This window comes from Temnothorax americanus, unplaced genomic scaffold (assembly GCF_048541705.1).
Source record: "Temnothorax americanus isolate GAGA-0224 unplaced genomic scaffold, ASM4854170v1 Scaffold2, whole genome shotgun sequence".
Lineage (NCBI taxonomy): Eukaryota > Metazoa > Arthropoda > Insecta > Hymenoptera > Formicidae > Temnothorax > Temnothorax americanus.
In genome coordinates this window covers 778,999-796,508 of record NW_027509338.1, presented here as the reverse complement: position 1 = coordinate 796,508, position 17,510 = coordinate 778,999, and the positions used below count along the sequence as shown (strand labels likewise).

The 17,510-nt window shown below is 34.4% G+C and overlaps 1 protein-coding gene across 9 annotated transcripts in view; it reads right to left on the bottom strand.

The window, feature by feature from the left end:
* The window catches only part of Shal (potassium voltage-gated channel protein Shal), a 222,411-nt gene that overhangs the window by 3,866 nt on the left and 201,035 nt on the right, over window positions 1-17,510 (bottom strand). For 3 of the 9 annotated variants that reach the window (XM_077405676.1, XM_077405677.1, XM_077405678.1), the window contains 2 exons: window positions 14,008-14,327; window positions 11,935-12,081 (listed from right to left, as the gene is read on the bottom strand). The exons of 1 other annotated variant lie outside the window; for it this stretch is intronic. In XM_077405676.1, coding sequence (XP_077261802.1) covers window positions 14,187-14,327 — 141 coding nt within the window. In that variant the 3' untranslated portion in view covers window positions 11,935-12,081; window positions 14,008-14,186. Of the gene's footprint in view, window positions 1-11,934; window positions 12,082-14,007; window positions 14,328-17,510 lie in introns of those variants that run through there. 5 more of the 9 variants (XM_077405682.1, XM_077405684.1, XM_077405680.1 and 2 more) reach the window with 3 other exon arrangements.

Sequence of the window (17,510 nt, the reverse complement as noted above, 5' to 3'; positions counted from 1 at the left end):
TTCTTAAAAGATACAGAGAACAAAGTTTAACCTTCGAAATTTTAATATTTAATGTCAAACTTTATGCCAAATATTCTGAATTAAGTTCATATACGTATACATGTTAAGAAAAATTTATTTTAAAGTATACGCGCCAAAGACCTTAAAAAATAAAAGATTGAAATCTTCGATAAGAAAAAAATTTAATTACCTTAAATCTAAACATCTAAAAATACGGACAAACTTCTGCATAATTATTAGAAAATTTATTAAAGAATAATTGATAAGCTTATCCAATCGAAAAATCCAATTAATATAGCAAGTCGTGAATCGCATCCCGGCAATATATTGGATTGCATTTTGTTCTTGCCAGCCATTTCATAAGCGTAGATAAAGGGATGAAAGTTATTACCCGATTTAAAAGCCAAGCGCAATCTAATATGCGATTGCATTCGAGATTTAGGTAGAGACGAATCGAGGATTCGCATGCAGCCATTGATCTATGCACTTTCGATGCGCGATCGAAACGGCGCGGCGCGGGCACGTTACTTTAACAACGATCTATCGCAGTCGTGTTCGCCGTGGCTGTTTAACGAGATCCCTTCATTTGCGTAATTAACTATCGACTTTCTGTCGCCAGCGCAGTTAACGAGCGTCGTACCGATCGTTAATGGATTCGAGATAACGTGGGCGGATTCTAAGAAGCGGCTAAACAATTATTATACTTGGCGCAAATTGCCAGTCACCCATGATATAGTCTACGGTAGATAAAAATCGGTCTTAAAAAGTGGCAAATTTAAATATCTAGATAAGAAATTATTAAAAACGTTTAGAATTGTTCTTTTAACTTGCTGCATTATTATATGTTTTAATACAAATACTAATTTAAATAATTAATCTTACAAATAATCAAATAACTTGTCTTATAAGTATATGTAGTTTTAAATAACGAGGGAAAAAAGAAACATGGTGCCAAATATTATTTTTAAAAATACGATTATAGATTATTTATTAATATATAATATGATGTATGTATGTGTGAATTTTTTTTCTTAAGTTTTTTAGATTACTGTAACAACATAGAACTTAACACTATAATGAAGATATCTTTAAAATATCTTAAAAAAAGTCATCAAAGATTTAATTAAATTAGTTTTTAATTTCTTCATAATCTTGACGTACGCAAGATTGCGTAATAAATACACACACACACACACACACACACACACACACACACAGCGGCTGAAAGAATTTAATTAAATTAAATTGTTTCCTCAAAAATTATTTCAATTCGGTTTTATTATCGATTTAAATATTTAATAACACGTACAATGTAAAAAATAAAATATTCCCAATTATACTTGGGTACCCGAGTATGCCAAATTGTTTCATATTTAATCAACTTTTACTTAGCTGACAGCTAATAATATATCGACATAATATGTCGTGCGTAACAATATATATTAGAACTTTATAATGAATAAGTTAAAGAACAGCACGGCGTTACGTCCAAAACTCCGAATTGCAAAAGTTAGTTACTATTATAAGTTTATCAGCGTCTCTTTAGCTCATACTCTTCGAACTTAAGATTATTATTATTTTCTTAACAATAAGTTAAATACTCATATCATTCGGAAAAATTGTTCCCTCGATTTTTCACATAAAATATTCTAATAATCAGAAGTTTAAATAAATTTTTGTCGGGATATAATTTATTTATTTTGATAAATAATTATACTCATATAAATAAAGTTATTAACATAATTTATAGTTTATAAACATGATTATTTTATAAATATGTTTTTAATATATTTATAATAACATATAAATGTTAATTCGTCAAAACTTTGTAATTTTCGATAATTTAGAAAATTATGGAGATGCGGCTTCTACTTTGAACTCGGCTTTCCAATTAAATGCGGCAAACAGGATATTCGATACATTTACACAAATTGTTTTCGATTAAAAATGTGCAACAAAGAGACCAGGAAAACATTCAATTGTGTAAAATAAATATAAATTTATAATTTGCTTTGAACAATTTGTCGCGCCCTTGAAACAACAATGCCGCCTACAAATAATGAAGATCCAAATCCTGTAAACAGCATAAAGTTCTTTGCTGTTTATATGGATCGGACATAAACCGAAGTTAATGGAAACAGTTTTAATTGCTGGATAAAATTAATCTTTAGAGGCGATAAACTCAAACTGCGAATATCACAGTTATACTTTATTTCTTGCTTTCTCCCCTTTCACTCCGTGCTTTTATCCGTCTTCCTGTCTATCTTGTAATTTTGCATTTAACTCGGTAAGAACAAAATCTAAAAAGCGCAAAGCCCCGCAAAAAACGTCGCTCTTCTCTTACATTTCTCACATTTACTTACATTTCTATTTTATAGAGTTTGTGATAATAAACTGGCAACATAAATCTGCATTTTAAATGAATTCTTGTAATTACTCTGGTTTATTAAATCGCTTATCTCTGATTTTTTTTAATTTACGGAATTATGCAGAAACAAGATTTCTCATTGCCAGTTATATAATTTTTGCAAAGAGCACTAAAGCTCTTACTTTCTGCTAGCAAACGCGGCGTTGGCAATAAACTGGCGTTATAAACGTTAACCATCTCCTTTTTTTTTCTTTCTCTCTCCGTTTCTTTCTTTTTCTAGTTAACTTTAGTATTATCTCTTCATTTATCTTCTCGTTTATTTCCGCTATTTTCCTATTTACGAAATGATACAAGAACAGTATTTAATCATGATACCCGGGAGCATGATATCCGGGAAGCAAATCTCGGATATCGAGGAAATAAAACGGCAATAAAATGTAGCTGCAATTCTGCGTTTTTAGAGTTTATCGTTTCAATCATCTTATACGCGTTTTATTTGTCGCTTAATTTGTAGGATACTCATAGAATGAAATGTAAACAGGATTTGATCGCTCGCACGATAATTCTTGGGATGAGAATTTGAGTTTTCGCATAAGCAGGATAGCAGAGAGTTGATAATAAAATAGCGCTGGAAGTATGAATTTTAGTTTTATTTTCTCTTTGAGTAAGGCGTGGAAGCTACCGAAGATGGACAACACCTTTGACTAAAACGTCTCTTCACCTTCTATAATTACAATCGTCGGCAACCAGTAGGATATCGCAATTTCTTCCCAAACGCTTTAATTAAAAATATCGTTGACAACATCGACGTTCCGCCAGGCCGTCGGTGCTCTCGAATACGCGACAATAATAAGTTTCGCGCAATGCCCAAGCACATTCGATTGTCGCGAACAATGTGCGTTAGAACCGTCCTTCAAAGTTGACGGTTACAAAATAGGAACTTTACAATAACGAAATAAGAACAATTAAGTCCTCTAACGACGGTTGTGATTCTACATCATGACGTATATGCTATTTCATTCATATAGTAAACTAACTTCGCCTGTCCTACGATATAAAACTTATACCTTTAATATTACACATAGATATTTACATATTTGTTAACGATAATAATGATCTGTGATAACATTAATAATAATTTATAAATTATTGATAAGGTGCTTAAAACAGCGGTCCGATATATTCGGACGTTCAGCATAATCGTTATTTGAGTACTCGTAATTCCGATTTATTCTCAACGCTTGCAGTACTCGAATAATGATATCGACGGCCCAGCCACGCGATGCCTTGAACTTTCGCTCGGAGAAAGATAATAATTATCGTGTTCATAAATCTAAAAGTAATGAGAAACAATGCTGTACGAGGAATCGATCAAGAAAGAATTCATTCCTGCCTCATCCCTAACTTTTCAATTCTCGACTGCGAACGCAAAAAATCGAAGCTCCACCGCTCCTCGTCGATGATAAACGCTTCTAATGTTGGTTGCGAACGTGTTACTATGACATTTCACAGCATTTACATATCAACTATAATAATAATATAATACAAAATCGCAATGCTTTACACACATATAAGCAATAAGATGACGGCAAAAATTAAATACCTTTTATTAACTAATTTTTCATGCCAAAATAAATTATTTAAATTTAAATTTTGTTAACAACAGCTTTTTCTTATTATTCTATTAAATTTATGCTAAGCATCGCCCAATGCGATTGACCTCATTAACTCTTCGTGGACAGTGGGAAGCCAGCTTCCCATGATTTGAACGAAACCATATCATTCTGCGTCAATATTAATTGTTATAATTTATATACTTTTTCGAGTAATTTTACCACGGGAGTAAGAATAATCTCTCTTAAATTTATAATCTCTCACTCAGGGATTTTATAAATTCTATGAAGATTTTGGTTGACTCTGCAGTAGTTGTCGGCATTTCTGAAACGGATCGAGGATACATACAGAATGTCTCATAATGACTAAAAAATATTTTTGCTGACTGTTCAACAAATTCAAGGTAAATCTTCCATTCGTTAAAAATCTCATTCCCTGAATTACTTAATACGTTAAATATTTTATCGCAATTAATTTTTTAATTAAGTTTCAGAGAGTGAAGAATAATATTAGAGATAAAAAAGGCAATTTTTTAATTAACTCCAAACGGTCATTAAAATAAAACTTAACACAAAACTCGGCATTAAAATAACGTTAGTTGTTAGCGAGGCATCCAGTGGAAACGCAGCGCGTCCATTTGTTTCGTCGCCAGTCGCGTCGCGTCTCAAAGAGTCGTAATCTTCTGATTTAATTAGCCTGACCTAGGAATATATGCATTTCACCGTGCAAACTTTGCCGCGCCGCACGCATTGCACGTATGAGTGAATCTAATTTATACGTAAAAGCATGCTTATATACGTAGACCTCTCGCCTCTCGTTTTTAACGTACGCGGATTTTTGTGCAATCTAATTGAAGAGCTAAGTGAACGGAGAAGATATGTCATATGTTTACAAAAATTCAGTCGTTAAACTATGTGGTACACGTAGTTGTTTTAATATATAATATTATTATATAATATAATAAAGTAAAATATGTTATATTAATGACGTTACACTTACAATTAGAACAGTTAAGAAAGACTAAACATATTTAACCTTTCTTACAATTAGTTAGATGAGAAATATCTCGTGTTATTCAAAGGTAAAAATACAAGCATCCTTTATCTGTTAATTTTGAGTGCACAATGTTTTATTGTTGTTTTTTAAATCTTATATACCTCGATGGTTTTTAAAAAAATTATACCCTTGAAATAATCTTTTAAAACGTTATATGATAAAATTATTTAGTGAAAGAGTTTTTTATTTCCTTCGTCAATTTAAAAAAATTTAAAGACCAAGTTTTCACTCTAGGATTGTAATATACGATATTAAATTGGGTTAGAATCTTCAGTTCACCTAAAAAATTAATAATATAAGAATACTTGAAAATATTATATAGCAATTTCATTCATTTGGCCCTTCAATCGCTCGCTAATCAACGCACTTATCGGCACTTGCCAACGCTCGATGAGTCCATGGACGGCATCCTGCTTAAGAAAAAAAAAGAAAAAAAGTACAATATACTTGCACGCTGAAGAATCAATGTCCAGGTACGAGCAGATCTTCGCAACTTTGTTGCTTTTTGTTATTCTCAAATATCGCGACATTCGCGAGTTTTCTCTACAAAATTACGTGATATCGCGGGAATTTTGCGTTAAGCGCTTGTCACACGATCAGTATAATTACATTCGCGATTATCTAAAAAACCAGAGACGTACTTGACACAGCGATTCTTTCAATCTCTTCTATTTTTTCAACCGTATAATATCAGAATTATTATTGCCGTGAGATGTTCGTGATATATTTCCACTCTTATCCGTTTTGTTATTTTTACGCATAAAAGTTTTGCGCCAGAGTTTATTTCTTCTGTTATTTAGTAAAAGCAAAGTGGAAAGAGCCTCCGTTGCCCCAAGGAAAGTTTGACGTTGATAGATTAATTATATATATCATCGATCTTGTGAGAATTGTACTAAAAATAGAATGCTTACACTAATAATAAACCGACATTTATAATACTGATCGTGCAAAAAAGATATAACTTTAACTAAACCGAGTTTGTGTCGCTCAGCAGCAAGTCAACAATTCAAATAAAATTATAGCACAATTAAAGCTAACGTACACATTTTCGAACTTGTTTGAAAGACGTATTGACATTCCATAAACTGTTCTTTTATTTTTTTTCTTTCTTTCTTTTAGGAAAATGGTGCTCAGGGAAAAAGTAAATATTTTGTGTAAATGTACATTTTAATCAGAGCAAAACTTTAGAAAATATTTTCGTGTTTTTTTTTTTTAATAAACGTTTGCGGATGCAGCGCTCGCGTATCTACAGTATATCTATAGTATCGGAATTTGCATATTTATCAAAAACTTCCCGCTGAGCGACACGAATTCGTTACATCCTTCGTATCCTTCCCTCCGGCGCTCTCTACCTTTAAGGACATAAATCGAAACATTTTTAGGTGTTTTTCTCCTTATTCCTTCTGAGATCACGGGGGCTCAGAGCAGCAAAAAGAAACGCAAAGAAAAATCCCCGACCAAAACGCGCATTCTCGTTCGTCACCTTAATATCCTTATTAAAGTTATTACGTCGTTTTCGGAAAAAATTGGCAGTACAGTAGTAAATTGAAAGACTCGCTTATCATCTTTTTCCTTCGGTCTATTTTCCTCGTGTTGATTCTCTTAATATTCCTGCTCCCTTTGCACTTGTCCGTTGCCGGTTTACGCCGCTTACCGCTGTTGTAGTCATACTACTCGCCGCCCATTCGTATTTAATTTTCTTCTCGCTACCCGCCGATGATATAATGTCGCGAATTTGCAGAATATTATTCAATTGCAAGCTAAAGTAAAATTGTCATCGTCCTGCTTATTTCTAAAAAAGTATAATAGATTTGCTTCCGTGTTTTAAAAGAGAAAACCGAAAGAATCCTATTCGAAAATTAAAAGAAAATAGAAACAGAGGATTTTCTACCAAGTGCTAAAACAATACGACATACGATACTATTCAGATAAAAAACTTAATTATTACGTTTAAAAAAAAAGTGTGATTGGAAAATTCTTGAAATTCACGAAATTGTATCTCTTTCGGCGTGCTAGTTTTGCACATACGCGTATACACACATGCACAAACACACACGCACTACGAGTCACAACATCAACGAAAAGTCTCTATTCAATTTATTTCTTTTTTTATTCTTAATTGCATGCTTAACTTATTTACGATTTATTTATCGATTACAGGCTAACTCACGGGACGATCAACTGTGTCGCGACGCGCCGCGTCGTCAATTTCTTTGATGTTATATCCAAACTACGTCAGCATGATTATTAAATTAATCGGAGTAATTCAATATTCTTGCGACATCGATTTATGCGAAAGTTTATCCCAGGCGCATCAAACCGATTGCTTGATAGATTAAAATTACGATGTATATAACGGCGTCAATTCATTTCAAAAAGTAAAATTTCTTTATTCAGAGCTTTGAAGAGCAGAACATTTTACAATGAACTGATAATATCAATAAGGAAATTATTCGTTAACGTATTCGCATCAATATCCATCATTAATTCTCATAAAACAAATATGGTACAGTAGTATAATAAACAGTAAATTGAACGTTTTATTATTAACAGAATTTTATTTTAATTGAAAGGCAAACAAAATTTAAATATATATAATGTCGAAGGACGGCAGTTCAATATTTCAAAGCTCGAAAATAACTTTATTCATTTGTAAGTTTGGCACACGCACAGGAAAAGTATATGACCTCCCATATAGATAAATTAATTATCAATAAAAATACAGCGGATCGCGCAAGCGCGTACGCGCGATCGTCCGTGACGGATGAAGTAATCATTGACGAGCTAATCCTGAAAATCCGATGCGATAAAATCCTTGCGATATCTCCCGTTCCGCACCGAATCGCCTATTTAACGTCCTTTAATTGAATTGCCGCATCTTCATCGACGTTGTCTCAAATACCGCCGGTGCTCCTTGGACAAAGACGAGAGACCGGACGCATAATCGATCACTTCGTTTGTATAATTATTCATGTATCTATACATATATTTATTCTTCTTTTTTATTCCTTTGCTTGGCTCTCCTCACGCACTCAGGCACGCATTCTAACACGAAACAATTTAGAATTTATTTTATTGCGCGACGCGAGAGTGCTGCAAATGGATGTGTCTGTTTTTATGTGTGTGAGTGTATACGTGTCGCAGTTTGAGCGCACTCTTCACGTGCGTGTATCGTGAGTGTATGTGTGTGTATGTACATTATATATATAATATATACATGTATTGTATATGTATATATAATATATTTCTCCTTCTTCGTATTTTTGTGTTCGTTATATAATATAATCTTTCTATACATTTTTATATTATCTTCCCATTAAAATCTTTTGTTCAACGGCAAATCATGCCATTAATTACAAAGTTTTATTACAGACAACAGGCTGTGCATTCATCTCCTTTCCCCTTACTAAATTTCACAAATATATATACATTGCGTCATGTTATCGTTAAACAAATTCCGTTGCTCACACGCACGGTATAATCCCCTATCTTTCTTCATATTTTTTCCGATACATCTGATACTGCATCAGTCAATCGTCCGCGATATAACATAATCATATAACTCGCTGTAATTTTATGTAACTCTACCGTTTTGACGTTTTATTTAATGCAAAGTGTTTTAATGACGATATTTATTTTATCGATAATATTACATCTGCAATCTAAAATGCTTTAAAAAGTTAATCGCAAAATAGTTCATAAACAAATAATTTTATGAATAAAAATAAATCAATATGTTAAATATAGAATTATATGAAAATTCCTGATGCTGTGTACACCACATTAAAATTGCCGTGTAGCTTATTTATAATCTTTCAAATATAACTCCGCGATATTGCTTATTATGATGCAAAGTACATTATATAGAATGCTCTTAAAAGTCACAATCTCAAAGAAAAGTAAAATATGCTAAATAAGAGGTACTTCATATATTCCTGATAAAGTTCTTGTAGCATTCAAGAAAAACTTCTCTCGCAAACGGCAAAAGAAAGCGGACGATCGATCGCTACAGCCGAGCAACGATAACGATAACGCCGTAATAAACGATCGAACGATATCTCGATTAAATTACCGCCTAAGAGTCCTCGCGATCGACTAAAGTCGGCCACGAAACTTTGAAAGAACGAGGGCATCATCTTAAGTTAGAGTACAAAGGTACGTAGGTCCCTCCATTTTTACATTCTTTCACGTAATTGCATCTTGACCACATCGCATCAAACCGCCTTGTATAAATAATGTTTGCTTCATTGTTAATCCCGATATAAGACAAACATGTCGTGAGAATTTTGATAAATCGACATTTATATCGATTCACTTATTGCTGAATTATTTTTAAATGTAAAAAAATCAATAATTTTTTAAATTATAAAATTTTTAGGTAAAATAAAGAGAATTACTTGTTTAATAACTCTAAAAAAAAGAAAAAAAAAGAATATAAATATATATATATTATATAACAATTTCTAAAAATAAAATTCTGAAACAATGTTTCTTTAATTAAATTAAATAATTTATTATACATATACACGTGTAAAGAAAAAGAAAGTAAATCAAATTAATTGAATCTGTCAAAATTATAAACTTCGTCAAGCTGACTTTTTTCTTCGATACTTGTTTTAATCATTTTCTTTCACAGTGATTATTTGAAAGCAACAGTCTTAATAAACCACGACGGTCTTATCAATTTTATATTAATTAATAGGTATCTCGCGTTTCATATTTTTATTTTTGATATGTTGTGTATCTCTCTTTCCGATTTCGTATTGTCTTCAGTTTTTGTCATCATAATTTTATTAACACGTCAAATGAATAACAGTGCACTGCCAAAAGTTCTTGCAAAAAGATTTTTGTACAAATTTTCAACAATATAATTTTAAAAGTATACTGCAACAATTCTTTTGTAAGATCTTTTAACAGTATATTTTTGAATTGTGTTTATTATATTAACGTTTAAATTATTAAATTAATATATTACTTTTTTTTAAGAATAATCCCATAAATAATAATATTTTATATAAATAATGATCTTTATATAAGGATTATTCAAAATAACAGTATTAATAAACGATATATCCATAGAAATAATATTAATAAATAATATCCAGAAGTAATAAACGATATTCAGAAACAATGAGATATAAACGCATAACGTGTGCAACAAGCATTTCAATGCATATAATTTTATTCAAGAGCACTTAAGATTGTAGAAGATTAATTATAGAAATGTAACAACATATTAAAAATTATTTCGGTTTCATTTAACTTCACATTAACATTATTACATATATTATATACATATACAGTTTCGCATATAATAATTTATACATGTTAAAAATCATTGAATTCATATAATTTGCTGAAATTGAGTATAGGCACTTGAGAGTTTTGTTCTCTGAGAGCGCCTTGCGATCACAAAATTCCGCAGTATGTACTTCTAATTAGGATAAAAAATTTTATTCTCTCAACACAATTCTGAATCAGTGTGACTCTTAAATGGACATATTTAGGTTCGTATTTCTTTCTCTACTTATCGTTACATATTGCCTGATTGTGACACATAATCGTACGAGATATAACAATATTTACAAAGACATGAAGAAAACTAAATTTAGACGTAAATACAAGCCGCAGTTTAACTGCAATTATTCGTGTAGATTCATATAATTAATATAAGGATTAAAATTCGTGAAGTTTATGTCAAGTAACGCCGCCGTTACAACACAAGTAAATTTCTAACTCCGATGTGATTAATGAATCCTTCGGCTGTGTGCAAATAGTCGCGATAAACGATCATACATCTCCTCTTTCCCTTCAAGGATCACTGAAAGAACATTATTTAAGGGACGGCCTGACGCGAAGTAACATGTTGCGAAACCCCTCCGCTCCCCCCAAGGACTCGATTCCGCACGGACAAATCCCGTATAATTGCGTGACCCTAATCGCAATCGCTCAGCCGCACCTGGGTCACCCAATTTTGCGAACTCGTCGCCGGCGCGATTTAATCAATTAATTCAGTTAATTATCACGACGCCGCGAACAAATTTCTGCAAGAAGTGTGCTCACCTCGATTTTTTTTTGCTCTCACGAGGGAGAGAGAGAGAGAGAGAGAGAGAGAGAGGGAGAGAGAGAGAGAGAGAGAGACGAGAGAGAGGAGAGAGAGAGAGAGAGTAGAGAGAGAGAGAAAGAGAAAGGTTAAGTGCGAGAAAAAAAACAAGAGAAAAAGAGAAAAAGACGAGGGAGAGGAAGAGAGGGAAAAGGAAAGAGAAAAAGGAGAAAAAGAGAAAAGAGAGGGAGAGGAGCGATAGAGAAAGAGAAAGAGAAAGAGCAAGAGAAAGAGAAGAGAAAGAGAAAAAGCAAAGAAGGGGGGGAAAGAAAAAGGAAAAGAAGGCGAAAAGCAAGGAAGAGAAACAGAGAGAGAGAAAGGAGACAGAGAGAGAAAAAAATAGAAAACGAGATAAATAGCTATAAAACTAAAAAGTGGAAAATGTAAAACGATCAATTATGAAACATCAACATAGTATCCACTCTACGTCGCCATATACATTTACCTATTCACTCTCTCTCCCTCTCCCTCTCCCCCCTCTCCTTCTCCCTCTCTCCCTCTCCTTCTCCCTCTCCCTCTCCCTCTCTCTCTCCCTCTCCCTCTCTCTCTCTCTCTCTCTTTCTCTCTCCCTCCTCTTCCTGCAGAAATCCATTTGGCACACGACCAGATATTGCGACTGCAACGAGAACGTTGCTTAACACGAGACATTTTTTTTCCGTCAAACGGAAATTTCTGCGAATCGGTGCGCAAATTCTTACAGGACTACGAGGGAGAAACCGCGCGTCGAGGTCCTCGCGCGCCTCGACAGCGATCGATCCACATCGCGATGGGCGTAGAGTTTTCCCAGATCCTCCGTAGATCCCGCCGAATAACGAACGATCGTCCCCGTCCTCTTAGGGGAGCGAATCAACCCGCTCGTGAAATCGCGGATCGGAATGCCGCTGAGCCTGATGACGATCTCCCATCGCGTGGCGTCGATGCGAACGGCTCGTTTTTATTACTGGAATTAAAAGGCGCGAAAAAAGTTCATAGCCACACGATCTCCATCGCGCGAATTCGAAACAACATCAAAGACTGACATAAAAAATTATGCGACACTCTGTTGCAATATACTATGAAACAGTTGCGCTTAAAACAAATTAAAGCAAATTGTTTCATAAAAGAATTTCAATAATATGTAATGATTGAGAAACTGATATCATATAATAATATTAATTATTTACACTACCAATTAAAATGGCAATGCGACAAAAAAGTTTTGGCAATAAAAAGTCAACTCCATTCCGTCGAGAAATCTGCCATTTATACGAAGAAATAAGACAAATATATGTACAGCGATTTCTTAAAATAAAGTTAAATTAAAGTAAAATAAAGCAATAATCTACGTGAAAAGAATGCGCGCGCGCGCACGCGCGCGCACACACACACACACACACACACACACACAATTTATGTATATATATTCCAACTTCTCCATTCTGAACACGTGAACTTTTTCAATTATCCGATTCGCTTATAGGATGCGTATCGCTGGGAATTCGTGCGCGGTTCATCGGGAAAGATTGCCCTGCCGTAGCTCGATTTAGCGAGCCTCCGCGACGGAAACTAGGCCGCGCGTCAGGAAAAGCCGACGCAAATCCGGAAAAATTGCCTGCACTCAGAGCTCATCCGACGCGAATCGGCCGATCTCGGCCTTATGCCGTATTTCAAAGTGGCAAACGAAGCGAACGTAATCTCGGAAAATTGTCTTATACCCGCTGACCGATCATAAATTACATTTCCTCCTGACAGCTCCGATCGTCAATTCGCCTCCAAACGACTCGACTGGTTTGCTCTTCGCCATAATCTCGCCATTTTAACAAAAAAAAAACCCGCTTCTAAATACGAGATGTCAAAAATAAATTATTTACGAGAGTTCTGGAGTTTTTATATATACATACGTCATTGTTATAGATTACAGAAAATATATCTTCTTTTGTATATTTGTTAATAAATTTTAAAATATCTAGGTTATTGATTAAAAGATGTAAAGTGATGTTAAAGTAACAAAAAATGATTAAACAAGTTTAAGAAAATCTTTGCTCAGCAAAAAAAAGCAATTTTTTTCAAATAAACAAGTTAAAACTCCAATCCTAATCGTAGGATTGAAGTAATTTTATTGAGTTCAATCATCATTTCTCAATCATCAAATTTATCGAATTACAGAAACCGATCGGTATTCGAGGGTAGTAGTGTGAATCGCCGGAAGTAAAAGCAAATAGACTTTGTAAGCAAAACTGTGGTTTGTAAATTCAACGACATACTTGCAATAATAATGCACATAATTGAATGAGGTTGTACCAGCAAATATTATAACCCGAGGTACATTTGAAACGGATCAATTTCGATTTCCGAAGCCCCATATACGCATATATATGGAGCAAAAAAGGAACATTATATCTCGCGGAAAATAATGCTAATAAAGAAAGAACCTCTTCAAAATAGATTTTCCCAAAATAATATTCAAAACTTAAACAACTTTTGATAATTATAAATAAATATTCGAAATTTTAGTATCAAAATTTACCTTTTAATCACTGTGTTGTATCAGCATGCAGAAATATTTGGAAATCAATTCTCTTCTATTAATACGTTCAGTTTACCCGAGTAAAGACTTCAACTAAATTACTAAATCTACAAAATCACATCACGATAAACGCACTACACAAAAATATTAAAAATATAATACGCAAGTTCTTGATAAATAAATCATAAACGATCATATACGCGTGATACTTTCACTTAAATACGGGACTTCCGAAACGTGCGAAACAGAACAATCGACAGAAAATCGCGCAGCACGGGCTAACAAAGATCCACGACTACTTCCGGTGGTCCGCGCTGCGCCCTTTAAAGATTTTTCGTGAATGATGTGATGATGGCTCACCGTTGCTTCGACCGTGGGTCGGCCGTGGTTCGTTCATCAGGTTCAGCGAGCACAGGTGTGGAGGAGGACGGCGGTGAGTTTTATAGGTGAGTGGTGGTGGTGGTTGGTGGTGTGGTAATGCGTGGCTGGCGCATCGCGCACACGGACGATCGTGATCGGTTCTCGTGATCCGTCGCGATTCAAACGGTCTCCGATACCGGGAGCGGTGGCTGCCCACCGGAAGTAGTCATGGCGGGCGCGGTGTTGGCGGTGTTGGTGGGGGCCGGAAGTGGCTGTAGGGCCTGCATGTCGCACATGTGGGAATCGCGCTTCTTTAGGTCCTGGAACAAGTGGCATTTCGGATACGTTTGAATTTTCTCCCTCTGCTGTCCTATCTTCTCGTCTTTTCTTCATTCTTCTCACACCCCACTTTGCCCCTTTCTCTCTCTATCTCTCTTTCTCGCTCTCTCTAGCTCGCTCTCTCTCTCTCTCTCTCTCTCTCTCTCTCTCTCTCTCTTTCTCTTGCAATTTTCTCACACTTTTTCGCTCACACTTGCATTTTCGCTTTTACTCTATCTCTCACACAATTGTTCTCTAGCATCTAATCTCTAGATCCAGACTAAGCAATTACATTATGTCTACCCTTTCCCTCTCCCCTCTCTTCCTCTCGCTTCCTTCATTCCTCGTCCTCCTCGGGAAAGAAAAATGATCATCGACGCCGTGACTAAATTGAGATGTTGATCGGGTGAATTTACATTACGAAAGATTTTAAGGATCTGTGGATGATTTACGGATTGGAATGGACTTTCGCGATTAATGAATTGACAATCGACTTCGAACGATCCTCGAGAGCAAGACGCGGGTGAATCTCCCGAGGACGTGAAGGGAGTTTCGGGAAAAGTTTCGAGGTGATTTCCATCCCGAGAAAAGCGAAGAGAGATTGAGAGACGAGAGCGTAGAGGGGCGGGATGAAAAAAAGAATTTTACGCGTGCATAGAGAGAAACATGCGACGATATACGATGCGGCAGATACGAACGGAAACAGACGAGAGGAAACCAGGGTGCGAAGCAACGACAACACAGTAAAGAAGGGTAATAACAACAATAACAAGACAACAATAACAAAAACATTCCATTAAATGTAGAACATGAAGGTAGAAGGAAACAAACAATGCACGGAGAATTAAGACACTTCGCTGATATCAAAATACATGTATAAATATGTTTGCTCAGTATACGTAACAATATATATGCACATCATATATTTCTTAACTCAAACACGCACTTTAAGCCATTGACTGCTCCATTTACAGATTGATAATATATAAATTGATAGGCTAACATGTGTGACTATCTAAAACTTTTGTGGATTTTATATTTTTAAAATTGATGTAAACAACTATGGTTGATAAATAACTTTCAAAGGCCATGTAAGAAATATGTATGTATTATACATATTTTATGTTAAAACTATGGTTGAACCAATTAAACCACGAAATGTTATAAGAATGCTGTTTTTGAAAATTAGGCCATATAATTATAGTTAACAATCCCAGTTTCAATTATTTTTCCAATCTAATTTTTAATATAATATTTAAAGAACACGTGCGAGGTATAGACTTCTATTTTATAAAAATTAAACATGCAATGCGATAAATTTCCGAAATGAGTCGTAACTTATGAGTAATTATTAATTATCATGCCCGCGTTTTATTCAAATATCAACAAACTGGCGCATAAGACTGTAATTTATATTTGAGCTCATCTTGTGCAAGAATAATCAGGGCAAAAATTGTCGTATCTTTCAGAAATTGAAACGCCTGCGGGCGTCGGCCTTGCAAGATAGAAGAATCGAATTCGCTTTCCACATCAGCCGCATGCGAAGTGCGTTAAACATCTTACAAGCGCAGATCATAAATCGAACACTTCTGATATATAATCGCAGAGCGTAACAGTTACAAGCAGTCGTTATACTTTACGTAGTTTCTAAGTCGGGTTTATAGCTCGTCCTGGCAGCATGACCTTCTCAAGCGTTATAATCGTACACGCAGAACTTTACCGCAGTAATCGCGCAGTTAATGTGTTGCACTTAACACCAGCGTGACTTTCTACGCTGTGTCTTTTGTGATTAATAACAGCAGATCGGTCTTATCTCAGACGTTTAATTATGCTATTAGGTAGTAGAGCAACGTAGCGGTAATCGCACATCGATTTCATAATTGCTGGCATGAATGCACTGAGATAACGATCGATTAGAGGAAGATAAAGCGGAATATAATTAATTACCGCATGATTCATTTTTGTGTCATTGTCTGTTAGATAAAATCTTCGAAAATTTTTATAAGATTAATTAAAATTTTTTTTAGAAATTTTACGTATATCGATATATATGTGATTTTAGTATCCAAAAAATTAAGAGATATTAAACACAACGTCTATACAATTTTCTAAAAAACATGAAAGTAAGTTTTTGGTATAAAGATAATTTGTTTTTAAATATAATAAGTGTAAAAACAATTTTTAAGAACTGGTATAGAAACAGATTTCTCTCATCAAGCAGAACTTGATTTTGTTAATTAATCCTACATATTAAAATATAAAATATACCTATTTCTTCTTGTCTTATTTTAAGTTTGCAATAAGGTAGATAATGTATAACATAGATGCAAATTGTATGACATACCTATCGAATTAAGCGATGACATAAACATACGCGATTGACGCTCTAATTCTATATATTTGATCTTACATCTTTAATAAATAAACAAACAAAGGCAAATAAGAGCTCATTCGCAACGATGATCGGGCGACAGTAATAAAATTAAAATTACAATGATAAATAAATTAATATAATAAAGTAAACGTTTCGGTCCTTGGTTTGGATTCTCCTCAGTACATATCAAACAATGGTCAGGTGCTTCGATGCAGTGGTCAAGAAGTATCTAGTACAAAATGCAGTCAACATGCTCGCTCTCCAAATGGGGACTTTGCTGGAGACATTGTTGGTGTAGTAGCAGCTGTGGCAACTGTGGATAGTTTCTATGTGCAGCAATAGAAACTATTCACAGTTGCCAGCTGCTACTACACCAACAATGTCTCCAGCAAAGTCACCATTTGGAGAGCGAGCATGTTGACTGCATTTTGTACTAGATACTTCTTGACCACTGCATCGAAGCACCTGACCATTGTTTGATATGTACTGAGGAGAGTCCAAACCAAGGACCGAAACGTTTACTTTATTATATTAATTTATTCATCATTGTAATTTTAGTTTTATTACTGTCGCCCGACCATCGTTGCGAATAAACTCTTATTTGCCTTTGTTTGTTTATTTATTGTTATTGAGAGCTTTATCCTTGATATTACATTTTTAATATAATCTATATATTATATATATATATACATCGTGTTGTTAGGAACGCTCAATATAGGAACACTCAAATAGAGTGTTCCGAAAAATACTCAAATAGAGAATTGAAACGCTCAACGTATATCCATGTCATATTTTATTTAGACCCATATGC